The sequence below is a fragment of the Eschrichtius robustus genome, chromosome 9 (assembly GCF_028021215.1).
Source record: "Eschrichtius robustus isolate mEscRob2 chromosome 9, mEscRob2.pri, whole genome shotgun sequence".
Taxonomy (NCBI): Eukaryota; Metazoa; Chordata; class Mammalia; order Artiodactyla; family Eschrichtiidae; genus Eschrichtius; species Eschrichtius robustus.
Window position 1 is genome coordinate 22,357,674 of NC_090832.1, and position 27,424 is coordinate 22,385,097.

General features: G+C 41.2%; 1 protein-coding gene across 1 annotated transcript; it reads left to right on the top strand.

Moving 5' to 3' along the window:
- On the top strand, positions 1-27,424 carry HIVEP2 (HIVEP zinc finger 2). The gene is made up of 6 exons (XM_068550800.1): positions 1-5,303; positions 6,339-6,493; positions 13,856-14,031; positions 17,393-17,494; positions 18,272-19,167; positions 24,983-27,424. The coding sequence occupies exons 1-6, from the start codon at positions 135-137 to the stop codon at positions 25,805-25,807; spliced, it is 7,323 nt and encodes a 2,440-aa protein (XP_068406901.1). The 5' UTR covers positions 1-134; the 3' UTR covers positions 25,808-27,424.

A 27,424-nucleotide genomic window follows, 5' to 3' on the forward strand; every position in this document is an offset into this window, starting at 1 on the left:
AAGGAGCACTCAGCAAGTTTGCAGACACCCTGGAACATGGAAGCAAGCAAGCTTTGAAAGGCACAGCTTTGAAGACACTCCATGAGTCTGCACGGCTTTCAAGCGAACTAGCACTTGAGACCTTGTGTAACAAAATGGACACTGGGGACACAGCTCTAGGACAAAAAGCTACCTCAAGGTCTGGAGAAACTGATAAAGCATCAGGTAGATGGAGACAGGAACAATCAGCTGTTATTAAGATGAGCGCTTTTGGCAGTCAAGAGGGACAGAGGCAACCACAAATAGATCCTGAGTATATCGGAAACACGGCATCAGCACAACTCTTTGGTTCTGGGAAACTGGCCTCACCTAGCGAAGTGGCACAGCAAGTCACAGAGAAGCAATACCCACCGCACCGTCTGAGTCCTTATTCATGCCAACATTCACTCTCTTTCCCTCAGCACTCATTGCCACAGGGGGTCATGCACAGCAACAAGCCACATCAGAGCCTTGAAGGCCCTCCGTGGCTTTTCCCTGGCCCTTTGCCATCTGTTGCCTCCGAGGACTTATTTTCCTTTCCTATACACGGCCACAGTGGTGGTTATCCTAGGAAAAAGATTTCAAGTCTGAACCCTGCTTACAGCCAATACTCCCAGAAAAGTATCGAACAGTCGGAAGATGCTCATAAAAAAGAGCACAAACCCAAAAAGCCCGGCAAGTACATTTGCCCTTACTGCAGCAGGGCGTGTGCCAAACCCAGCGTACTGAAAAAACACATCAGGTCCCACACTGGTGAGCGGCCATATCCATGTATACCTTGTGGTTTCTCTTTCAAGACAAAGAGCAATTTGTACAAGCACAGGAAGTCACATGCCCATGCAATTAAGGCAGGATTAGTCCCTTTCACAGAGTCAGCTGTATCTAAATTGGACCTAGAGGCCGGTTTTATTGACGTAGAAGCAGAAATACATTCAGACGGTGAACAGAGTACAGACACAGATGAGGAGAGTTCTTTGTTTGTTGAGGCTTCTGACAAAATGAGTCCTGGCCCACCCATGCCGCTGGATATTGCCAGCAGAGGTGTCTATCATGGGTCACTGGAAGAATCCCTGGGAGGTCCAATGAAGGTGCCGATTTTGATTATCCCCAAAAGCGGGATTCCTTTACCTAATGAAAGTTCTCAGTATATTGGCACTGATATGCTACCAAATCCATCTTTAAGTACTAAGGCTGATGACTCTCACACAGTTAAACAGAAACTTGCACTAAGACTGTCGGAGAAAAAAGGACAAGATTCTGAGCCATCTCTAAACCTTCTGAGCCCGCACAGTAAAGGAAGCACTGACTCTGGTTACTTTTCCCGCTCAGAAAGCGCAGAGCAGCAGATAAGCCCTCCAAACACAAATGCAAAGTCTTATGAAGAAATCATCTTTGGAAAATACTGTCGGCTTAGTCCGAGAAATACACTCAGTGTTACAACCACAGGTCAGGAGCGCGCCACGATGGGTAGGAAGGGCACCATGGACTCATTACCTCACGTCAACACCAGGTTGGATGTCAAGATGTTTGAAGATCCTGTTTCACAGCTGATCCCAAGCAAGGGAGAGATCGACCCCAGTCAGACAAGCATGCTGAAATCCACTAAATTCAACAGCGAGTCAAGACAATCCCAGACTATTCCATCATCTATCAGGAATGAAGGAAAACTTTATCCAGCCGGTTTCCAAGGCAGCAGCCCAGTTCTCCTAGAAGCTCCTGTTGACTCTTCACCCCTCATTAGAAGCAACTCAATGCCAACTTCTTCAGCAACTAATTTAAGTCTTCCTCCTTCTTTGAGAGGAAGTCACTCATTTGATGAACGGATGACTGGTTCTGACGATGTGTTCTATCCAGGGACTGTAGGAATACCCCCTCAGCGCATGTTAAGAAGACAAGCGGCTTTTGAGCTGCCTTCGGTACAGGAGGGGCACGTGGAAGCAGAACACCATGGCAGGATGTCAAAGAGCGTCACAGGTCCCTCCTTGAAGGAAAAGAAACTGATTCCTGGGGACAGGGTTGGGTACGACTATGATGTCTGTCGGAAACCCTATAAGAAGTGGGAGGACTCTGAGACACCGAAGCAGAGCTACAGGGATGTTTCCTGCATCAGCCCCTTGAAACACGGCGGAGAGTATTTCATGGATCCCTCGGTGCCATTGCAGGGAGCGCCAACCATGTTTGGAACTACTTGTGAAAATCGGAAACGCCGGAAAGAGAAGAGTGTAGGGGACGAGGAGGACACCCCCATGATTTGCAGTAGCGTCGTCAGCACGCCCATGGGCGTCGCGACTTCAGATTACGAGCCCAAATTGCAGATGCAGGAAGGAGCCAGGAGTGGATTCGGCCTGGCTGGACAGGAAAACCCTTCTCATGGTCACTCTGAGCGCTTTGACCCGTGTCGACCCCCGCTGCGATCTGGAAGTCCATCTCTTGGGTCAGAGGAGTCACCCGCAGCTGCTGAATCAGACAAGCCGTCGGACGGAGGGGGCAGGAAACCTCCAGGCAATGTGATCTCTGTGATTCAGCATACGAACTCGCTGAGCCGCCCCAATTCGTTTGAGAGGTCCGAGTCCGCTGAACTCGCCGCCAGCGCCCAGGAGAAAGCCTCGTCACCTTCCGAGACCTGTGACAGTGAGATCTCAGAAGCCCCGGTGAGCCCAGAGTGGGCTCCGCCCGGGGAGAGCACGGAAGGCGGGGGGAAACCATCCCCTTCGCAGCCGGTCCCGCAGCCGCCCTACCACGCGCAGCCCCGCCTCGTGCGTCAGCACAACATCCAAGTCCCCGAGATCCGCGTGACCGAGGAGCCTGACAAGCCAGAGAAGGAGAAGGAGGCCCAGAGTAAAGAGCCAGAAAAGCCGGTGGAGGAATTTCAGTGGCCCCAGAGAAGTGAGACCCTCTCCCAGCTCCCGGCCGAGAAGCTGCCGCCCAAAAAGAAGCGTTTGCGACTCGCGGATATGGAGCACTCCTCCGGGGAATCCAGCTTTGAATCCACAGGCACCGGCCTCTCCCGCAGCCCCAGTCAAGAAAGTAACTTGTCCCACAGCTCCAGTTTCTCCATGTCATTCGAAAGAGAAGAAACCATGAAGCTTGCGGCACCTCCCAAGCCGGATGAGTTTGGGAAGCATTCGGAGTTTTTGACGGTCCCCGCTGGTTCGTACTCGTTGTCCGTCCCCGGCCACCACCACCAAAAGGAGATGCGACGCTGCTCGTCCGAGCAGATGCCTTGTCCTCACCCAACGGAAGTCCCAGAAATTCGGAGCAAATCATTTGATTACGGGAATCTGTCCCATGCTCCGGTGGCAGGGGCGTCGGCGTCCGCGTTGTCCCCATCCCGGGAGAGAAAGAAATGCTTTCTGGTGCGGCAGGCTTCTTTCAGTGGCTCTCCCGAGGTCGCCCAGGGGGAGGCCGGGGCGGATCTGAGCGTAAAGCAGGAGCAACTGGAGCATCTGCACGCCAGCCTCAGGTCCACGTGGCACCACGCCCCGTGCTCTGTGCTCCCCGCCCTTCAGGCAGAGGACCCAGGGAAGCAGGCTGTGGGTCCCTGTGCCCAGCTGAGCTCAGGACCGCTCCACCTGGCCCAGCAACAGATCATGCACCTGGACAGTCAGGAATCTCTGAGAAATCCCTTGATACAACCGACATCCTATATTACAAGCAAGCACTTGACTGAACAGCCCCATTTATTTCCACATCAAGAGACTCTTCCGTTTTCTCCAATCCAGAACACCTTGTTTCAGTTCCAATATCCTACTGTCTGTACGGTTCATTTCCCAGCTCAGCAGCCCCCCTGGTGGCAGGCGCACTTCCCCCACCCCCTTGCTCAGCACGCTCCAAAGAGCTATGGAAAGCCCTCTTTCCAGGCAGAAGTTCACCCCAGCTACCCCTTGGAGCCTGTGGCAGAGCACACTGGAAAGAAATCCGCTGATTACGCGCACACGAAAGAGCAAACCTACCCGGGTTATTCAGGAACATCAGGGCTACACTCCAAGAACCTTCTTCCAAAGTTTCCATCAGGGGAGAGCACCAAGTCAACAGATACTCCCTCCGAGCCCGTTCTTCAAGAAGAGTTCACCTCAGCAAACGCTGGGCCTTTACAGTCCTTACCAGGAACAGTGGTTCCTGTTAGGATCCAGACCCACGTACCGTCCTATGGGAGTGTCATGTACACAAGCATTTCTCAGATGCTTGGGCAGAACAGCCCTGCCATTGTCATATGCAAAGTCGACGAGAATGTGACCCAAAGAACACTGGTAACCAACCCGGCCATGCAAGGGATAGGATTTAACATTGCCCAGGTATTGGGGCAGCACGCAGGCTTGGAAAAGTGCCCCATCTGGAAAGTACCTCAGACCATACCCCTTGGCTTGGAATCCTCGATCCCCTTATGTTTACCTTCCACCTCGGACAGCGTCGCCACCCTGGGAGGCAGCAAGCGGATGCTTTCTCCAGCCAGCAGCTTGGAACTCTTCATGGAAACAAAGCAGCAGAAAAGGGTCAAGGAGGAAAAGATGTATGGACAGATCGTGGAGGAGCTCAGCGCCGTGGAGCTGACCAACTCAGACATCAAAAAGGATCTGTCCCGCCCACAGAAACCCCAGCTGGTTCGACAGGGCTGTGCCTCTGAGCCAAAGGATGGCTTGCCGTCAGTGTCATCGTCCTTCTCCTCGCTGTCCCCCTCCTCATCTCAAGACCATCCGTCTGCCAGCGTGCCCTTGCGGGAGCCCTTCCCTCCAAGCTCCAGGGCACCTGCTCTGGGGCAGAAGTCCAGTGGGCCTTCTGAAAGCAAAGAGTCCTCAGATGAGTTAGACGTTGATGAGACGGCGTCTGATATGAGCATGAGCCCGCAGACTTCCTCATTGCCACCCGGGGATAGTCAGCTTGAAGAGCAAGGAAAGGGCCAGAAGCTGCCTGCTGGCGTGCTGGTCCCCAGAGCGTCTGACCCAAGCGGGAAAGTGGCGAATTCGACTCTTCTTTTCACGGACGTGGTAGATTTCCAGCAGATTCTGCAGTTCCCGAGTCTGCGGACGACAACGACTGTGAGTTGGTGCTTCTTGAATTATACAAAACCCAATTACGTGCAACAGGCCACCTTCAAATCCTCGGTATATGCTTCATGGTGCATTAGTTCCTGTAACCCAAACCCGTCAGGATTGAACACCAAGACCACGCTGGCTCTTCTGAGGTCCAAGCAAAAAATCACCGCAGAAATTTATACCCTGGCTGCTATGCACAGGCCTGGAGCCGGCAAGCTTACGTCATCAAGTGCTTGGAAGCAGTTTGCTCAGGTAACAAATATTGTTTCTGAAAGCATTCTGTGTTGTGGATTTGATTGCCGGGCAGAATACGTAGTGAAGGACGTACGGAAAAAAACATACAAGTAAAATGAAGACCAGAGTTGGGGAGGGGGTCCTCTGCAAACAGGCCTTACCCATTGACCCTGAACTTAGTTATGAGGGGTCAGTACCAGTCAGTACTTAGGAAAGTACCAGGCACAAAGTATCTCCTCAGCCAGGTGCAGTGAAATCCCACCGCAGGGACTAATTCCTTTGAGTTCCTCTCCGTTCCGACCTCTGTTAGTGACCTAGCAGACCAACTTTCCTTCGATGTGAGGACTTCAGGAAATTGTGACATGAGGACATAGAACAGGGAGTGGACACAGGAGAGGAAAGATCAGGAAGGAGGCTGCAGGGTGTTAGAACTGAACTTTGCGAACTTCTGAAGGAGTTGTTCCCATTGGCTACACGTTTTACTAAAATTTATTTTTAATATATTTCTCTCAAAACTCATTTTTCCAAGGGATTAGCAGGTTCATTCCTACATGAACAATTATTGCCTTACATATAGGATTATAAAAATATTAATAAGGGCCACTTTGGAATTTATGCTAAATTAATAAAGAAGTACATGGAGGTCTTAAACAAAAATATATAATAAATAAAATATAAAATATATTTACTCATTTCAGTTACCATTTCTCTTTAATAATTTTTGAGAATATTTTCTAAACGCATAGAGATTGTTTGAATAGCTACTTCCAAAAACAGAACATGTTTTTAACATTGTTATTAGTGTTGTACAGTGTAAGTGCTAGTGGGGTCTTGTTGGGTTTTTTTTTTTTAACAGAATGTTGAATTTATTCTGTAGAAACTGTCATCTTTTCTGATTTTATCCCTGTTGTCCCTTATTTTATGTAGCCAGCCTATAGCCTTTTAGCATGGAGTTTAGGCTGATTTTCAGAGACCATGGAAGAGTGGGATGTGTGCGCTTCCTCTGTGTCTTAGGGAATGCATACGAAATGATTCTCTCTTTTTGGCCTACAGATGAAACCTGATGCGACCTTTTTATTTGGCAGCAAGCTAGAAAGGAAACTAATGGGAAATATCTTAAAGGAAAGAGGGAAAGGAGATATTCATGGAGATAAGGATATTGGATCCAAACAAGCTGAGCCCATTCGAATTAAAATCTTTGAAGGAGGGTAAGGAAACACATGTGCAAATTTAAAGTATTCCATTAAATTCAGCATAAATGGTCCTGAGTGTCTGCATGGAAAAGTCGTATCTCCTCTGGTGTGAATCATAAAGCAAATTCCTTTTTCTATACACATTTCTGAAGTCTGTCTGGTAATAGATAATGAGCTCGTGCCCTTGCTTTCATGACTTGCTTTTAATGAAAATGTCCCTATTGTATATGGTTCGAACTTCTGCCTTAAATTTTCATACCTCTAATTTAATATGAAATCGACTAAATTGCTGGACTCTTGATATTGTCTAAGTTTGTTCATTCTTTGGTATTATTTTTATAGGCATTTGTTGTGTTACTAATGGACATATTTTTATTCTATGCTTACAGAAATGCAGTCATGCACACTCATGTATAAACCTAGAAACTAGTTTTATTTTATTGTTTTTATTATTACCTAAAGTCCAGACCTTACTGGGATTTCACCAGTTCCTTCAATACCCTCTTTCTGTTCTAGTATCCAAGCCGCCACTTCGCATTTAGTTGTCATGTTTCCCCAAACTTCTCTGGTCTGTGACTGTTTCTCTGTCTTTAGGAATTTCTTTTTAAATGTTGAATTCTGAGTTGCAGAAACTCAAGTAATAAGGTTCAATGATTTTGTTGTCTATCTAGTTAAGAAACACTGCATGTATGTGTGATGTCCAGTTTTAGATTTTGATAGAAAGATGTCTTAAATCTAGTCACAGGGGAGAAAAAGCCCAGACTTTTGCTTTAAAATTTAAAAATTTTAAAGGACGTTAACCACGTTTGGGGATTGTGATGTGTCTACCTTATCTTTGCAACAGATCTATAATTTACGTATTTCCATGAGCATGAATTTATTCTAATTATATTTGGAGAACAAAATAATGTTATCTGTTTGACTTTAAAATGTCGAGTGGTTGGTGATATGAAGTATCAATTTCTCACATAGATTTACCAGTTTGGAGATGGATTATCAAACTTGGTTCCCTGGTAAGGTTGGCCCCCTTGGAAGGATGCCTAGTATTGTCACCACTAAAGCCACAGCTGTTTGTAGTCATGCAGCTTGTCTCACTATTTTTTCACATTCCTCATCTTTTAATACAAACAAGAGAAATAGAGATTTTATCTTTATAGAGACTGAGTGATCCCTGTGACTGAATCAACCCTTACATTCAGCAGTCTTCTTCATAACAGTGAACTTGTACTAGATTAGCGAGACTTTCACAGTTACTGTATGCTTTGGGGAGCCCATCTCCACTAACGAAGGACACAAATGAAAAAGCATACGTGAACATTTTATTGCTGTGTTTTGATGATCCAAAAGGATTGGGCCATATTTAATTTTCTCCTCATTTCATTGTACCATGTTATGGGCTATGTCCCAATCATTCCTTTTTTTTTTTTTTTTAACGTCTTTATTGGAGTATAATTGCTTTACAATGGTGTGTTAGTTTCTGCTTTATAACAAAGTGAATCAGCTATACATATACATATATCCCCATATCCCCTCCCTCTTGCATCTCCCTCCCACCCTCCCTATCCCAGCCCTCTAGGTGGTCACAAAGCACCGAGCTGATCTCCCTGTGCTATGCAGCTGCTTCCCACTAGCTATCTGTTTCACATTTGGTAGTATATATAAGTCCTCAAGTCCATTCTCTACGTCTGCTTCTTTTTTTCCTGCCCTGCCCCTAGGTTCTTCAGAACCATATATATATATATATATATATTTTTTTTTTTTTTTTAAGATTCCATATATATGTGTTAGCATACGGTATTTGTTTTTCTCTTTCTGACTTACTTCACTCTGTATGACAGACTCTAGGTCCATCCACCTCACTACAAATAACTCAATTTCGTTTCTTTTTATGGCTGAGTAATATTCCATTGTATATATGTGACACATCTTCTTTATCCATTCATCTGTCGATGGACACTTAGGTTGCTTCCATGTCCTGGCTATTGTAAATAGAGCTGCAATGAACATTGTGGTACATGACTCTTTTTGAATTATGGTTTTCTCAGGGTATACGCCCAGTAGTGGGATTGCTGAGTCGTATGGTAGTTCTATTTTTAGTTTTTTAAGGAACCTCCATACTGTTCTCCATAGTGGCTGTATCAATTTACATTCCCACCAACAGTGCAAGAGGGTCCCCTTTTCTCTACACCCTCTCCAGCATTTGTTGTTTGTAGATTTTCTGATGATGCCCATTCTGACTGGTGTGAGGTGATACCTCACTGTAGTTTTGATTTGCATTTTTCTAATGATTAGTGATGTTGAGCATCCTTTCATGTGTTTGTTGGCAATCTGTATATCTTCTTTGGAGAAATGTCAATTTAGGTCTTCTGCCCATTTTTGGATTGGGTTGTTTGTTTTTTTGATATTGAGCTGCATGAGCTGCTTATAAATTTTGGAGATTAATCCTTTGTCAGCTGCTTCATTTGCAAATATTTTCTCCCATTCTGAGGGTTGTCTTTTCATCTTATTTATGGTTTCCATTGCTGTGCAAAAGCTTTTAAGTTTCATTAGGTCCCATTTGTTTATTTTTGTTTTTATTTCCATTTCTCTAGGAGGTGGGTCAAAAAGGATGTTGCTGTGATGTATGTCATAGAGTGTTCTGCCTATGTTTTCCTCTAAGAGTTTGATAGTGTCTGGCCTTACATTTAGGTCTTTAATCCATTTTGAGTTTATTTTTGTGTATGGTGTTAGGGAGTGTTCTAATTTCACTCTTACATGTAGCTGTCCAGTTTTCCCAGCACCACTTATTGAAGAAGCTGTCTTTTCTCCACTGTATATTCTTGCCTCCTTTATCAAAAATAAAGTGACCATATGTGCATGGGTTTATCTTTGGGCTTTCTATCCTGTTCCATTGATCTATATTTCTGTTTTTGTGCCAGTACCATGCTGTCTTGATTACTGTAGCTTTGTAGTATAGTCTGAAGTCCAGGAGCCTGATTCCTCCAGCTCTGTTTTTCTTTCTCAAGATTGGTTTGGCTATTTGGAGTCTTTTGTGTTTCCATACAGACTGTGAAATATTTTGTTCTACTTCTGTGAAAAATGCCATTGGTAGTTTGATAGGGATTGCATTGAATCTGTAGATTGCTTTGCGTAGTATAGTCATTTTCACAATGTTGATTCTTCCAGTCCAAGAACATGGTATATCTCTCCATCAGTTTGTATTATCTTTAATTTGTTTCATCAGTGTCATATAGTTTTCTGCATACAGGTCTTTTGTCTCCTTAGGCAGGTTTATTCCTAGGTATTTTATTCTTTTTGTTGCAATGGTACATGGGAGTGTTTCCTTAATTTCTCTTTCAGATTTTTCATCATTAGTGTATAGGAATGCAAGAGATTTCTGTGCATTAATTTTGTATCCTGCTGCTTTACCAAATTCATTGATTAGCTCTAGTAGTTTTCTGGTAGCATCTTTAGGATTCTCTATGTATAGTATCATGTCATCTGCAAACAGTGGCACCTTTACTTCTTCTTTTCTGATTTGGATTCCTTTTATTTCTTTTTCTTCTCTGATTGCTGTGGCTAAAACTTTCAAAACTATGTTGAATGATAGTGGTGAGAGTGGACATCCTTGTCTTGTTCCTGATCTTAGAGGAAATGCTTTCAGTTTTTCACCATTGAGAATGATGTTGGCTGTGGGTTTGTCATATATGGCCTTTATTATGTTGAGGTAAGTTCCCTCTATGCTTACTTTCTGGAGGGTTTTTATCATAAATGGGTGTTGAATTTTGTCAAAACCTTTTTCTGCATCTACTTAGATGATCATATGGTTTTTATCCTTCTGTTTGTTAATAGGGTGTATCACATTGATTGATTTGCATATATTGAAGAATCCTTGCATTCCTGGGATTAACCCCACTTGATCATAGTGGATGATCCTTTTAATGTGCTGTTGGATTCTGTTTGCTAGTATTTTGTTGAGGATTTCTGCATCTATGTTCATCAGTGATATTGGCCTATAGTTTTCTTTCTTTGTGACATCTTTGTCTGGTTTTGGTATCAGGGTGATGGTGGCCTCGTAGAATGAGTTTGGGGGTGTTCCTCCCTCTGCTATATTTTGGAAGAGTTTGAGAAGGATAGGTGTTAGCTCTTCTCTAAGTTCTTGATAGAATTCTCCTGTGAAGCCATCTGGTCCTGGGCTTTTGTTTATTGGAGGATTTTTAATCACAGTCTCAATTTCATTGCTTGTGATTGGTCTGTTTATATTTTCTATTTCTTCCTGGTTCAGTTTCGGGAGGTTGTGCTTTTCTAAGGATTTGTCCATTTCTTCCAGGTTGTCCATTTTATTGGCGTATAGTTGCTTGTAGTAATCTCTCATGATCCTTTGTATTTCTGCAGTGTCAGTTGTTACTTCTTTTTCATTTCTAATTCTATTGATTTGAGTCTTCTCCCTTTTTTTCTTGATGAATCTGCCTAATGGTTTATCAGTTTTATCTTCTCAAAGAAGCAGCTTTTAGTTTTATTGATCTTTGCTATTGTTTCCTTCATTTCTTTTTCATTTATTTCTGATCTGATCTTTATGATTTCTTTCCTTCTGCTAACTTTGGGGGTTTTTTGTTCTTCTTTCTCTAATTGCTTTAGGTGTAAGGTTAGGTTGTTTATTTGAGATGTTTCTTGCTTCTTGAGGTAGGATTGTATTGCTATAAACTTCCCTCTTAGAACTGCTCTTTCTGCCTCCCATAGGTTTTGGGTCATCATGTTTTCATTGTCATTTGTTTCTAGGTAGTTCTTGATTTCCTCTTTGATTTCTTCAGTGATCTCTTGGTTATTCAGCAGTGTATTGTTTAGCCTCCATGTGTTTGTATTTTTTACAGATTTTTTCCTGTAATTGATATCATTCCTTAATCTGTGATCCATCTTCTGCCTGGTGGTAATCAGCTGTTTATTCCAAGAAGTGTGTTACCACCTCTTATTTTGCCAATTGCAAAGTGATAAGTTCAAAAAAAAAGTATTACTGACCAAATTTTTAAGTGTATATGTTTCTTATTACTATTTAATTCATAGACTTAGTAATTTAATTAAACATATCTTTTAATTATTTTTTCAAAATCCATTAATTCTTTTTAATTTTTGAATTTTATTTTATTTATTTTTTTATACAGCAGGTTCTTATTAGTCATCAATTTTATACACATCAGTGTATACATGTCAATTCCAATTGCCCGATTCATCATACCTTTTAATTATTTTTTCAAAATCCATTAATTCTTGTATCAAGTAAATTCATGGGTCTGCAGAACTGTTGAAGGGTAAATATTTTATTTGTGCAGACTTTTCTAATACAGTTATATTTTATACAAAATTTACTCTGTTTTCATTCTGGAAGCAAGTTAATCAGCTGAGACATTAAAATAGTGTTATTTGAAGATAATACATTGTACATCAAGTTCAATGATGGGCCTGGGCCACAGTAAGCTTAAAGTACCCTTCCCTGAAGAAAAGTTGCTTTCTATAGAATTATTTGTTTTATTCTATTGTCCTTAGGTAATTTCATCCAGTTTGGGGCAGAGAATAGTGATATTAAAAGATGAAAGATATTTTGCATCTTTAGGTTCTCTTCTTCTTTATTACAAAAGACAATGTGAGATGAAAGATAAAGTTCAAAATAGTTTTGAAGAAAAAGTTGACTTTGGAAATTCCTTGTCCCTAAGTGGGAAAGATTTATTTATTTATTTATTTATTTATTTATTTATTTATTTATTTATTTATTTATTTATGGCTGTATTGGGTCTTCGTTTCTGTGCAAGGGCTTTCTCTAGTTGCGGCAAGTGGGGGCCGCTCTTCATCGCGGTGCGCGGGCCTCTCATTATCGCGGCCTTTCTTGTTGCGGAGCACAGGCTCCAGACGCGCAGGCTCAGTAATTGTGGCTCACGGGCCCGGTTGCTCCACGGCATGTGGGATCTTCCCAGACCAGGGCTCGAACCCGTGTTCCCTGCATTGGCAGGCAGATTCTCAACCACTGTGCCACCAGGGAAGCCCCGGGAAAGATTTAAAGGAGCAGAAAGCATGCAAAACTGACTATTCATATTTCTGATACTACTCAATTCTCACCTGGATTGGTACTGACCAAAAAATAGATAATGTTAAGATTAAATACTATCCATAGCAGAGTGGATATTTAAATATGTTGGATGGATTTTCTCTCTTAAATATTCTTCAGTGGATTGGAAAAATGAAGTTGAACTTGCTTTTATTTCTGATGATTGATTAGCTAGAACAAAATAGGGAAGTTTGCAGTGCTCTTAGAATGTAAAACAAAACAAAACAAAACTGTAAATCTAGTGCCTTTAAGTCAGTCCACACTGAGTTAGGGCATTTTGTAGGTCACTTTACCTTTTGAAGTTATAAAAAGAGCCCTTCGAAAGGAATATCTTCCCAAGAATGACATTAGACTCATAATTCTAGCCTGAGATTGAAGAGATAATGATATTCATTGAGTTATTCAGTAGAATGCTGCTATACTCTATGATAGGTCATGTTTCCCTGTATTCTAAACAAAATGTGATGGATGGTGAGCACTAGATAGGTTTCTTCCATTGATAATTACAGTGACTACCTAAGACTTTGCTCATCTAACTGATTTAATTAAACTAGATGACCTCAGTTATCCTTTCAAACTTCTCTATTAAATCCTTCCAGAAAGAAATGCAAATTTGATTGAAAAATAGAATTTCTAGTTTTCATTATGTAACAGTACCTTCCAGAAGCCACTTGAAATTTAGACTTCACTTTAGTACAGATTCATGGTCCTTGGGAAGAGCAGATCAAATCTGTAGGCAACAGTTGGTGAGCTCAGCTCAGCCTGTGTAAGCTAGAAATTTCTGACTCTCATGCCAGGATTGTAAAAATAGAGTAGAAACTTGCAATGAAGAATTCTATAATCAGTTATATTTATTCTAGCAAATTCAGAGGGGTATGTGTGTTGTGTATGCACATCTTAGATGATGGAATGTTAACAAATGATATGCGATGATTTAAATATGCTAGTATAACTTTTTGGATGTTTCTTGGCCAGAGGCAGTGAGGTACACAGCTCTGCAACTCTTTGAGGCTTATATAAGCCCATTGAACATCTGTACGGAGTCCATGTATTTACACTTCATAGAAGAGCCAATTCCATTTTGAACTCCATGTAGAAAAAAATTCCCTTTTATTTACAATGCCAAATCTGTTCTTTCAGGACTTTACTGCATAGTTTTCACAGGCTTTGTAGAAATAAAGTTGAATAATAGTTTGTAAAAGTCCCTCCTAAAAATTTATCTTGCAAATGATTAGCTTTTGGTTTGATGTATAACATGCAAAAGTATTTGGAAACACACTGTATTTTCCCTTTTTTAACAGGTATAAGTCAAATGAAGATTATGTATATGTCAGAGGACGTGGACGTGGAAAGTACATTTGTGAAGAATGTGGGATTCGCTGTAAGAAACCGAGCATGCTCAAAAAGCATATCCGCACTCATACTGATGTCCGGCCTTATGTATGCAAGTTATGTAATTTCGCCTTCAAAACAAAAGGTACAGGTCTGATTTTTTTTTTTTTTTTAGAGGAAAAACACTTTTTTTGATGGCTGCTCCAGATTCTGAATACTATTTTATAACTGTCATCGACAATTAGTTGGTTTTCTTTGTGAAAATGTGACCCCACAAAATGTATTTTCCTCTTCATGTTAAGTGGTCTGAGGATGTACATGAGACAGTGAGGCTCCTTTTATGACCTAAGTAAGAGCTACAGACTTAGGTCCAGGCTAGTTGTCTCGAAGGAAGTGGCTAAGAATTGCCTGGATAGCTATTACCTCATGTTGGAAATGTTATGTGGTCTAGAGAATCTTTGCACCGGTATTGAAATACTGCAGGGAGATAATCCATGCCATGGCATTAGAAAAGCAAGGCAGCAGCCGGAAAGAAAACATGTGCCCATGGTCAGTTTCAAGATTATAAATGATGTAGAGACCCGCAGACTCCCCGGTGGGCCCCTCCATCCACACTGGCATTAATTATGCATAGAAATTTGATAGCTTGTATTCTGTGTATCTATCAGCACAGAGACAATTTCTTACTCTCAGGCCACAGCTATTAATCTCATAAAACTAAGACTTGCCTTGAAATGATATTCTCTTTTTTAAAAAAAAATCTGGTTTTAGAAGGTAGATTTATATGAAAATATTTTATACTAAAATGTTGCTTCAATTATATTTCTACCATTTTATAAAATTATGAAAATGTTTATAAACCCAGTGTTCTCAGAATACAAATAGTAGTGAATTAGAGGTGGATGACTTCTGTAGAAGTATGTTTTACTACTTACTGTAGAAGTACTAATGGATCCTCTAGACACACCCTCACTAACCTCACACTAACATTTTCCAATGTTTTAACTTTAGATTTGCATGCCAATTAATTTGCTCCACTACCCATCAAGAAAAATAAATATCAAATAAAATAATCTTTGGTAGAGAAATGTGTACCTATTTTCTCTTATACACAAAATCCTAAATTGTCTTTATTGGTTTGTCAGAAGTAAAAATGTGTAGCCTCTCAACGTATCTGTTTCTTCTTTATTAAAAAGATATTTATATTATAAGTATGCCTCTCTGTAAGCCAGAAAGAGGGGGAGGGAGTGTTCATTTGCATTTCAAAAGAGATAAACATAAGGTCCTTTAAATACCATCCACTTTTGCACAATCAAGACCTTTTATGTAGAACTTCACTGAGAGACTCCCTAGGACATAAGAAAATACAAACTTTGGTTTTAGGAAATACTGCAAATCCGCCAGTCATTACAACTGATATTCCCTGGGCATATGAGTTAACTGTAGGTATAGCTGCATGAAACACTGCGTGAAGAAACATCACATAGCTATTTCTTTTTTCCCAAATTAAAGTTGGCTTTGAACCATTGTCTTGGAGTTTTAGCAGGAAATAATTTATTCTTGGTCATTACTGGAGTTTCCTTGTCACCCTTCGGGAAAGTACAAATGTCTTGGAATCTTAAAAAGAGCAGATCATCCTGGGAAACCCCTCGCCAGTTTTCACTTCTGGCTGAAGTGCTTGTTGTCATGTCATCTGAGCACAGAGTCAGAGCGCACTTGTAGGACCGGTACCTCCTCTGTGCCTGTGTCACTTCTCCCAGGTGCCCTTTCCTGCCATCCGGCTCCCCTCTCTTTGCTATAATCCTTCAGATGTTCAAGACTTCAATAAGCCAAAGTCAGGGTGGGGTTGTTTCTGAGCCCTGTTTCTAACTACAAACCTACCCTGAGGATGAGAGCGCAAAGCCTGACTGCCTACTTGAAACGAGTGGAAAGAAAAATATAGGAGAAGAAACACATACTAAGATCTAAAAAAACTATCTTGACATACCTAACATCTACATATGGCCACATACTCAGATCACTTGCACCCTTACAGAAGCAGATGATTTCCATTAATTTGTAGATATATTTAATTAATTTACAGATTGTAGAATTCTTGATGATATGTCTTTAAAATTTTTTTAGATCTTTAGAAAAATTGTAGATATAATTTTTTTGATAAAAAAGAGCAATAAGGGCCAGAACATATTTCTATGTTTGGAGTTATCAAAATACCACATAAAATTTATAGGTATATGAGCAATAAGCCAAACGTTAAGTAAAAAATAAAGTAATATAAATAAAATAATAAACAACAGTGCCCTAGTTTAGAGTTGTGGCTCATATATTACATTAATAGTAAGCTAAACACTCCTACAAGGGGAAATAAACTATTTCAGCAGGCTGGGTTTCCATCTAGATTCAATGAGCCTACTCTTAAAAATAAAGCATTTGCTGCTATGTTACTAAAGCAGCGTCAAAGCGCAAAGATAATAATATGGCCCTTACAACTGAATTAGTTCCTGGATCTCTTTTGATAAGTTATATATATGACATGGAATAATATATATATAATTTCATAGCTCCTAAATCAAAGGTGATTGGATCAGTGTTTTCGTAATTTCTCACATTCCATATAGCAATTATATAAATCTATAGAAACACACATATGTATTTAGGTACACGTATAACTGTATAGTCAGCTCTTTATATCTGTGAATGCTGAACCTGTGGATATGGAGGGCCAATTGTACTACACCATTTTACATAAGGGACAATTGTATATGTCTTATCATCATCATAATACATATTTGACATAAAATTCTTTCTTTTTTCGTAGAACAGTGGGAGTTTCAAGATAAATAAGAAAGGAATTTTGCTGCTCCAGAACTTTAGAAGCTGCTGTCATAAACTTTGCTGATATATGCCAGATGGATAGATGCTAAATACTGAGACTAATGCTTCCTATAAGTAGTTAGCTAAGTATTTGTATGGATCTTTGAATTCATTTACAGGATTGGCCCCAACATTAGTTTGCATATATTTTTTCTTCTGACAAGTGAGGATCCTGCAAGTTTAATCTATATCTGATCAATGCCAGAATGTCTGGGGTCTGGTGGATGTGTTGATGACAATATTTCATTCTGAAGTTGCTCAGAGAGGTGTGACCCAGCTTGTGCCATCCTGGTTATATGGAGTCCAAGGAGGTGGGCCCAACTGGGCCAAAGATATTAGATCCCTTCTCAACCAGGAAAGCCTGGGATTCCCAGTCGTTCTTGAGCCTACTCTTGAAAAGCTGTGACCCTAGACTTTGACAAGTCTTCTAGAATGAAGAAAACCTGAGATTGGGCTGAAGTTGTCTGGGGTTAATATCTTCAGAAGCCAAATTGTTCCTCTTAAGTTTGAGACAAGGGGCAGGGGCAAGAAACAAATCTTTGTTATCTCAAGTCAGTTCATTTCACACTGAATTTTGCAGCAATCATCACATTTTGGTAACCAATTGCTCTTTTTTGGGCTGTATTTTCTAGGAAACCTAACGAAGCATATGAAATCTAAAGCACACATGAAGAAATGCCTGGAGTTGGGGGTCTCAATGACATCAGTGGATGATACCGAAACCGAGGAAGCAGGTATTTCATACTTTAGTTGACTGACCTCTTTACTGTGCATGCTGGAGCTTTGTGGCCAAGGTGGTAAAATAAATTTAGGTATTTAAAAAAGATACTGATCACATTTCATTTTACTAAATACTAAATATAGAAAAGAAGTCTGACACATTGAATTGCTTGAAACTTACTGAGAAGAAATGCATTTCAGTTCTGGCTGAGGAGGTGGAAAGGCCTTACTATGGAAATACTTCTATCTAGAACCATAAAGGAAATCTAATTGCATTTAAGTTGTGATGGTGATTTAAAGTTTATGAAACTTTTTGGGAAACTTGAAAAGCAATTTGTCTTATTTTTCCTATTAAGAGGAAATCTAGTAGCAAAAATAATCCATCACTAACCTCAATAGAAAACCTGAGGGTCAGCTGGGCCTCGTGAGGTCTTACACCTGTAGAGACAAGTCTTGCTTCTCTTTTTCCTCTAATACCATCATTAACAACATTACATACCCATTTATTGAGGGTTTTCTATGAGTGGTATGATGCTTGAGTTATAAGGTCCTACTATGGAGTCCATATTACAGGGTGGAGATGAAACCAGATAAGTACATAAAAAAAAAAACAAGAACCAATCTAGAGTCACAGAGGTATGTGCCCATGTGTGTTATAGGAGTTCAGAGATAGGACTGTCTCTAAGGGCTGGAGGGTTGAGGAAAGCTTTTGGAAAGAGATGGGGCCTAAATTAGCTCCTAACCTTCATGTTTGGATCGTGATCTTCACTCTCTTTGTTCAATTGCTTCAGAAACGATGGAAGATTTGCACAAAGCGGCTGAGAAGCATAGCATGTCCAGCATTTCAACTGATCATCAGTTCTCAGATGCTGAAGAATCGGATGGTGAGGATGGAGATGATAATGATGATGATGATGAAGATGATGATGACTTTGATGACCAAGGAGATTTGACACCAAAAACAAGATCAAGAAGCACCAGTCCCCAGCCTCCTAGATTCTCCTCCTTACCTGTGAATGTTGGCGCCGTGCCCCATGGGGTTCCTTCTGATAGCTCCCTGGGGCATTCTTCATTGATCAGCTATTTGGTTACTTTGCCAAGTATTCAGGTTACTCAGCTTATGACACCAAGTGACTCATGTGAAGATACTCCAATGACAGAATACCAGAGGTTATTCCAGAGCAAAAGTACAGACTCGGAACCAGACAAAGACAGGTTAGACATCCCTAGTTGTATGGATGAAGAATGCATGCTGTCTTCAGAGCCGAGTTCCTCCCCAAGGGACTTCTCACCCTCCAGCCGCCATTCCTCACCAGGATATGATTCTTCACCCTGTCGAGATAATTCACCAAAGAGGTATCTGATACCCAAAGGAGATTTGTCGCCCAGAAGACATTTATCACCTAGGAGAGATGTGTCGCCCATGAGACATCTTTCACCAAGAAAGGAAGCTGCCTTGAGAAGAGAGATATCACAAAGAGATGTTTCACCAAGAAGGCATCTGTCCCCAAGGAGGCCAGTGTCACCTGGGAAAGAGATCACGGCCAGAAGAGACCTCTCTCCCAGAAGAGAGAGAAGATACATGACCACCATAAGAGCACCATCTCCCAGAAGGGCTTTATACCACAACCCACCGTTGTCCATGGGACAGTATTTGCAAGCAGAGCCAATTGTATTGGGGCCTCCTGTAAGTATAATTAGCTTTCTCTTTCTAATATATAAGTCCAAGCACATTGGAGTCTCTTGGTGACACACTAGTGTGAAATGTTTTATGACATGGGTCTCTCTCATGGGGAGGAGTAAACTTGGTTACTGAAAATAGAAGGAAGACATTTTTGTTGCATGCTATTGTCAGTAACATGTCTGTGGTATTATCCCAAGTGTAGTATTACATCAGAGAAGAGCATTTCCAGCTGGTAACAGGGGAGATCTTTCTAAATGCTTTCTAAGCCTAACTCATTATTGACAGGAGTTGAAACCTTTGCATGAGTAGAAAAGGTGAAGTCTTTGGAATAGCATGGCTGCCTAGACAGACATTCTCAGGGACATTTAGGTGTCATTTATGTAACTCTTTGCCAGGTAAGGATTCTGATTCAGGCATTAGCATTGACTTTCAATCAAAAAAAATATTTTAAAATAAACTCATTACTTTGCCCACAGTGAGTGGACATGTGAAACCAGTGAGGGATCAGAAGAGGGGAGAATGAACCCCTTGGTATGTTTATAAATGAAAGGCATGAACATGTATGCTTTTCTTCCTGGTACCACCACTTCCTGCTACTGAGTGCCCTTGTAAAGTGAGATCTTGAGCCCACAGAGAATGGGGAGTTGGGAAAGCTAAGGGAGAAAGCATCAGAGGCAATTTCTATGGTATGCCCTCATTATAGATTAAGATAACAACAGCAGCAACCATGGGTGAAATTTAGGCAGTAGGCTTATGCAAATCCATAGAAAAGCACCTGCCCTGCCTCATTCCACCAGCGTGGTAGACCTTGATGTCTCTTTCAGCTTGTGTAGCGTTTTAAAAAATGAATGAAGCAGGCACCTAGTGTAGACAGAGGAATGATACCTTTGGAGTTTGGTCGCTCTAAATGTGCTTTTTGTTTCCTGGGCTCTATTCTTTGCCATTCTCTTTTTGCTCTGGATTTCCATCCTGTGGGTCGGCACTGTCCTTCACAGCCAAAGGAAGCACTGCCAGCTCCCAGCTCTGCCGTCTTATCATTGCCCTAGTGGTCAGCTTCCTCCCTCTCATCACCTTTTCACCACCCTGAATTATATGCTTAGGCTGTCATTTTTGAACTTTAGGAAAACTCCCTGCTGCATTCCACTCCCCTGCCCCCAGCACCCTCTGTTTACAAGCCCGCCACCAGCTTAGTCTTCATGGTTCAATTACTGCAGAAACATGCGTAGCTATCAGGACTATTTGTAACTATTTGTCAAACGAATAAATTAGCAAGCTAAGAAAAAGAAGGACATTTCCACAGGTTTTTTGTGTCTTGGTGGTGCTAAGTAGAAAGCAGGGCTCTTCTGAAGTTCATGCTATTGCAGCATGAATGGAGTGAGAAATCCCTCCGATACCAGGATACCATATCCAGGGTGTAAAATGCTTTTTCTGGTATAGACTCAATGATGCTGGTGAAGTGTGTGAGGTGAGGCTCTCCTGTTCCTGATCAACTACAGCCACAAAAAATAACCCTTTGGTGCCAACACACTATTGTTATTAAAAAATAATAGCAACTCGCAGCCAACTTGGGCAAAGGAAGTGAGGGAGTAGACTGAAGGACTTCATCTAATTTTTGGATCTCTGGCCAGAAGGTTGTTGTTGGAAGGAGATTGGTTTTTATTAGTCATTGAGTTTGCACCAGTTTTTTTTTTTAATACCAGTTCACCTGGATACTTAATAGGATTGTTGAACTTTACCATTTATGAAGCCCAACTGTTGAGGCTTTGGTCTATTACCCAGTTTAATCCTCTGTAGAGAATTCTTAGCAGGCTGCTTTGTTCATGCGATAGGAAGGAATAGACCTTGGAATCCTCCCTGAGGATCCTCCCCAAGCAGAGACACTTGGTCTCGAACGCTTCCCGTTTGATGCTTTACCACACCGTTTTGGAGGGGCTGCAGGGGGTTTTCATCTTTCTGTGATGTATGGACAAGATTTTCATTGCCAGAGCAAAAAAGAATCAATGATCCTATGAGAAGTATGTCTTCCGATTGCTGTAGTAGATGAGTGCTTCCCCCTCTCTAAATAATGTATGAACGTATTAAATTAGGATAACCCTAAAAATAATTCTTTTTGATGGAAATTCTATTAGCAATACCTTGGTGTTTAACATTGACCAAGGGCTCACAGGGCAGTGACTGTGGCATGAAAGGACCTTGCGGTCCAGTGTGGCATGCTCATTACCTGGTTCAGTCTGGAGTGGTAGGTCCCAGGGAGCAGGTTTGGAGGAGGTGATACGCAGTCACTGAGATTCTAGTATCCTGCTGTTTCCTCCCTAATGCCCTCCGGTTAGTGTTAATTTTAAGATAGATGATAGATAGGTAGATATATGATAGATAGAAAGGTAGATAGATAAACAATAGAAAGGGAAAGAGAGAGAGAGAGAGAGAGGGAGGAAGGAAGAGAGGAAGAGAGAAAAGAGTTTTTTATTCATTCATTCAGTAAATATTTTTTGAGGGTTTATCATATGTGGCTCAAGGATGATGAGGAAAAAATTGTACAGTTTCTGGCCTCATCTTTTTTAAACAAAAAATTTTCCTTTTCTATTTTTAAAGTTTTGGCAGATAGATAGCAAGGAGACAAAGAAAGTGTGTCCTGGTCCTCGGTACAGAGTGTCCATGAACACTGTCTAGTAAAAGTGTCGTCCTACAGTTCCATCCCTTGCTCACTGTGTCATCTTGAGCAAGTCAATTAACCTCTTGGTCACAGTTTCTTAATCTGTTTGTGGCAGTCAGGGGGCTGGGCCGAGCAGATTTCTGTCCTTGAAAGAACTTGCCATTCAGCTGTAAGGAATGCAGTGAGCTGACAGCCTCCAGCTGTTCATACCTTCAGGCTAGGCCTCCACTTTCAAGCCAAGGCCACGTTCTCCCCTGCAGCCCCCAGTCAATGGCTGAGCCTGGATCAGCCCCAGCTGACCACCTGCTTCCTCTTCCCATTACCTTCACATACATTAATTCCCCGATACCCCATCACCACCCCCAGCTGAACCTCTTGCACCCCTACCTCCTTCTGAGCCTTTGCTTCCAGAGGACCTACTGACACTGTTGAAAAGATGAGTGGGGTAAATATCTGGTACATGGGGTATATGTATAGATATACACACACGTACGCATTCACTTAACACAACCCACACATGCATTCATTATTCATCTTTCCGTATCAAGATTTTTCAAGTAAGATGGGAGTGTGTTCACGATATTACAATGATAAGGTCCAAGTTATGAGAATAGTGTTGCAAATGGAGTAAAAATTAGAGTAGAAAAATCTTCTTGAGAGTCTATTTGGAGGGTGAAGAAAGGGTCAATTCAAGGACAGAGGATATGTGGAAAAGCCTGACAGTATTTGGAGCCGTGGAAGTGGTTACATGATAGGAATTGTACTTGTGCACTTGCTTCTGTGACTGTAATCATTTAATTTCTGGTCAGTAAAGGTCTGACTATAACACTTTTACTCTTAACACAGAATTCTATTGGCTTTTGAACATATTGAATACCTCCTATTTTTAGAGGACAGTTCATCACTCCCTTTGTTAGACTTGACGCGGAGATCTCATGAAATGTGACAGCTGTGTCTCTGGCTGCCTCACAGACCTCCGTTCTGATTAGGTGTATGCAGTGGACATCACAGAATAGCAATCAAAAGCAAAGTGGAAAAATAGCCAAGCTACATTTTATTTTAAACTTTGAATCTGTGATAATCTGTAATTAAAAGAAGATTCATTTGGTTATCTTCAAAGGTCATTATTGTAGGCATTACGTTCTTCCACCTTACGTGGTGATGGATGAAGGAAACATGCCTTTTTTCTAAACCAGAGCAAGTATAAGAGGGATTTTTTTTTTTTTTTGGTAGCATTTAAATGATTCTTTGTCATACCATAAAATTCTCCCCTTACCTAGCTTATGAGATGCTTGTGGTTATGGGGTTGATGATTACATGATTTCTCCTACACTTTGAGCACAAGTCATTTGTTTTTGGCTTGAATAAGGTGAAGCCCAGAACAGGGTAAGGGCCAAGCATGGTACAGAGCAGCAGAGACGATGCACAACTTATCGTTCTTGAGCTGGTCTCACGATCCAGGTAGAACTGGATAAATCATTAATGGTATAGAGCATATCTTGAATTTTAGAACTGAAACATCCTTGAAATGAGTTAGAACATTTTTTGGTCTCTCCTGATTACTACCATATTTGACACATTTGTATCTCTCTGATTTTAAGTTCTCAAAAAAATAAAAATAAAAATACAGTGAGTCTCTTTTAGATGACGATTCATTAAAAGAATGAATCTCAGTAACTGAAACCTCATCAGGTTGATTAAAACCTGATAATCGCACAGTATAGGTTGGGTTTTGCTACAGAAACTATTATACAAAATAAGTTCTCCATTTTCAGGACTGGGACCATAAAATCTGCAATACTGGCCCCCAGTTTTAAGTATCTTAATCCATTAATTGCCAAGAAGATATTTAAGTGGAAATAGTAGTATAAACAGAAGAATTAAAACACAATCATCTTTGGTTCCCAGCTGTGTAGTTGAATGTGAGTTGTAACGATTTGAAATATTTAGTATTAACTACTTTGATGCATAGTTTCCATACAAAATCTGGCCTTGAATTAAGATTTGATGGAGAAGCTGGTGCTGATCTTCTGCCTCGATGTCTCCTGAGCAGGAATTTATTCCTTTAGACCAATGTCTTGCACACTGGAGTAACCAGTTTGTGTTATCACCACCATTTTGTCATCTGTTCTGTAGAAAACTAAAAAAAAAAAAAAAAAAGAAAGCTAATTTTCAGGCTTGTCACTCCATTTATATCCATCAACACTTAAGAAAAATATTAAAAATCTGCCCAGTATGTAAACAGATGGTAATCTTTTAACTTCCTTTTGAATTAAAAAATCTATTATTAGTGGTTTTTGGCTCAGTAAAGTTTTTTTGGTAATTATCCATTATTTTCTTTTCATTCCATCTTATGAAAAAAACAGAGCTGGAACGTGTCTCTGTACCTAGTGGAAAACACACTGCATGATTTATTACATTGCTGTTTAACAGCAAAGGCAACATTTCACAGACCCACCGCCTCATTCAAGAATCCTAAAAGACCGCTGAGAAAATCTCTTTTGTCTTGAGAAATAAAAAATGGATAAAAAGATTAGGGAGTCTTCACGTGTCTTTTTTTTCTTTTCTTTTCTTTTTTTTTCTTTTGCTAAGATACCTGTCAGAAACCCTACATAACTTGTTCCCAAGCTGTGCCTGGATCTATGCTCTCAGCTGTACTATCTGCCTTTCTGCTGGGGGCTGGCTCCAGTTCTGTTCAGACCCCTGTCTGCCTTAGTGAAGCTCAACCACTTTATTGCGTTGGATCCTGGGAACACAGCTCTATGCCCCTCTGCCCAAGCTTAATTATTGTCCATGGTTTGGAATGTATAATAATGTCTGATGGAAAATGATCCATTAGGCTTCAAAGGACATAGCGGGCAGAGGAATGAGGGAATTCAGGGGAGGGAGAGGATGACTTGTAAGGCTCTAAGCACCAGCCTAACCAGCAGATACTGGTATTTAAACATGCCTTCTTATAACCTTGGGATATGATGGGTAAATTCTAGGGGCTTATACCTGCTAATATCAGACATTTATTAGATTGATTTTTGTCTTCACGTGTCTTGAAAGAATGAGTGAGTGAGTGAATGAATGAAACAGCTTGACCTAAGCGTGAAGCGTGATGGGTCCTAAGCGTGAAGGATGATGGGTCCTAAGCGTTGTGCTCTCTGTTTCCCGATGCAGAATTTAAGAAGAGGATTACCTCAGGTTCCTTACTTCAGTCTCTATGGAGACCAAGAAGGTGCTTATGAACATCCAGGCTCCAGCCTTTTCCCTGAGGGTCCTAATGACTATGTCTTCAGTCATCTTCCACTCCACTCTCAGCAGCAAGTGCGAGCTCCTATCCCCATGGTGCCAGTTGGTGGGATCCAAATGGTTCACTCCATGCCGCCGGCCCTTTCCGGTTTACACCCTCCACCCACATTGCCTCTGCCAATGGAGGGCTCTGAGGAGAAGAGAGGAGCTTCAGGGGACTCCTTCGCCAAGGATCCCTATGTGGTTCCTAAGCAGCATGAGAAGCGATCTCCTCACGCTCTGCAGTCATCTGGTCCACCTAGCACACCCTCCTCTCCTCGGCTACTGATGAAACAGAGCACTTCAGAAGACAGCCTGAATGCAACAGAGCGGGAACAGGAGGAAAACATACAGACTTGCACAAAAGCCATCGCCTCCCTCCGGATTGCCACAGAAGAGGCCGCTCTGCTGGGGGCAGACCAGCCAGCCCGGGGGCAGGTGCCCCATCAGAAACCCTTGGAAAGTGCACATGTGAGCATTAGACACTTTAGTGGACCTGAGCCAGGTCAGCCCTGTACCTCAGCTACCCACCCTGACTTGCATGATGGTGAAAAGGACAATTTTGGTACATCACAGACTGCATTCGCTCACTCCACGTTTTACAGCAAGAGTTGTCTGGATGACAAACAGTCGGGCTTTCAAGGCAGCAAAGAATTACCCTCAAGCACAGAGGAAGACAAGGAACCTTCGTCAGAAAAGAGTCAACTACATTGATCTAAGATGCATGGAGACTTTCATTTCCACATTTTCCCCTTTGTTTTTGTTTTTGTTTTTCTAGAAATAGAGGTAATCAAGTTTATAGCATGCCTGTCCTAAGTTACAGTAGTTTGCTATTATATATACTTTTGTTATATCAAAAGAATTAGGTAAATTAACAAGTCATCATGAGCCTGACCAAAACAAAATTTGAAATTAACCTATTGGGTCTGGTACTTTTAAAATTGTACAGATGTTTGTGCCTTTTCTTTACTTTGCTTATATTCTTATAAGCATTTTTTAGCAGTAATTTGTACATATTTTAGAATTTGTGTATCTGCTTTGTAATAAATGTAATTTCTTTCCTTTTTTGGACACTTGGATCTAAATGATGTAAAGCAAAACAGCATCAATATATATGTGAGGTTGCACTAAAACATATTTTTATATGATTAAAACTGAACAGCTTTTATGTACAGCTCTGATTCTGTAATACTAATATTTATTTACTTTGTTTCATAAATTGTACATTTTTTCTTAATGTTGTGGATTGCTTTTCTATGTGAAGCATGGGATTTACTGTTGCGTAACTAGAACAAAAATGTATATTGTAAACAAGATATTTAAACTAGAGTATCTTATTCTGCACTTATGCATTAGTTTAAAAAAAAGATAAAGGATGTATCAGTCAGTTCTTAACTCTTGTAAATTTTTTTGTCTCTTGTTTGCTGGATTGACTATAACTTAAGTGCTGATTGTGATTTTAAACTGATAGTACCGTAAAGCATTAAAGTAAACAATGTGCTATTGTGAGTTTTTTCAAAGCTTTATAAATCAGTTATAAATAATATTAAAAGTATTTGGTCTTATGTGAACATGTTGATCTATATACTCATCTAAATATATGGGAAAACATTCCACCCCATGTAAATATGTACAAGTGCATCACTGGTACAATTTTATGTAACTCAGTTGGACACTAGGTTGCCACAGACCTATGCTAGGGTGTCTTTAAAAATTAAAGTGACAAAGCACATGGGACTGTGTTGAGCTTGGTTATCGGCCGGCCCGGTGGCTTGGCAGGCAGTGCTGTGCGCTGCCCATGGAGAAGACCTGGGCTTAGCAATCTCCTTGGTTCTTGCTGCACGAGATGGTGACTGGAACTAAGGCTACTACAGAGGGGTCGCGCTTGGACTGAGGGGTGGGTGTGGAAGCGGGGAAGGGCACGGAGACCTGCTCCCCAGCCCTTCCTGTCAGCCAGTCTGCACGGTAACAGGGGTGGCATCAGCTCTAGGGGAAGCCACTTGACCCTACTGCAGAGGGGAAGAGTGTCACGCTCCTGGCTATCTCAGGGGGAACGGAAAAGAAGCTTTCCAGGGAAAAGAACTTGTGGGAGGATAATGTCTTTTGTACATAACATTTAGAATGGGCTTTGGTTAGCGTGGACGGTGGGCAGAGCCTTTGTTTGTAGGTTCAGAAGAATGGAAGGAAGGGAAGGGGTACAACACATGCGCGCGCACACACACACACACACAATCTGGGTTATCTTTGTGCTATATAGTGGATTATAATTCTGTGAAACCAAGTTTGTATATTGAATTAAGGAGTGTTCTTTAAAAAGAAATAAATATACGA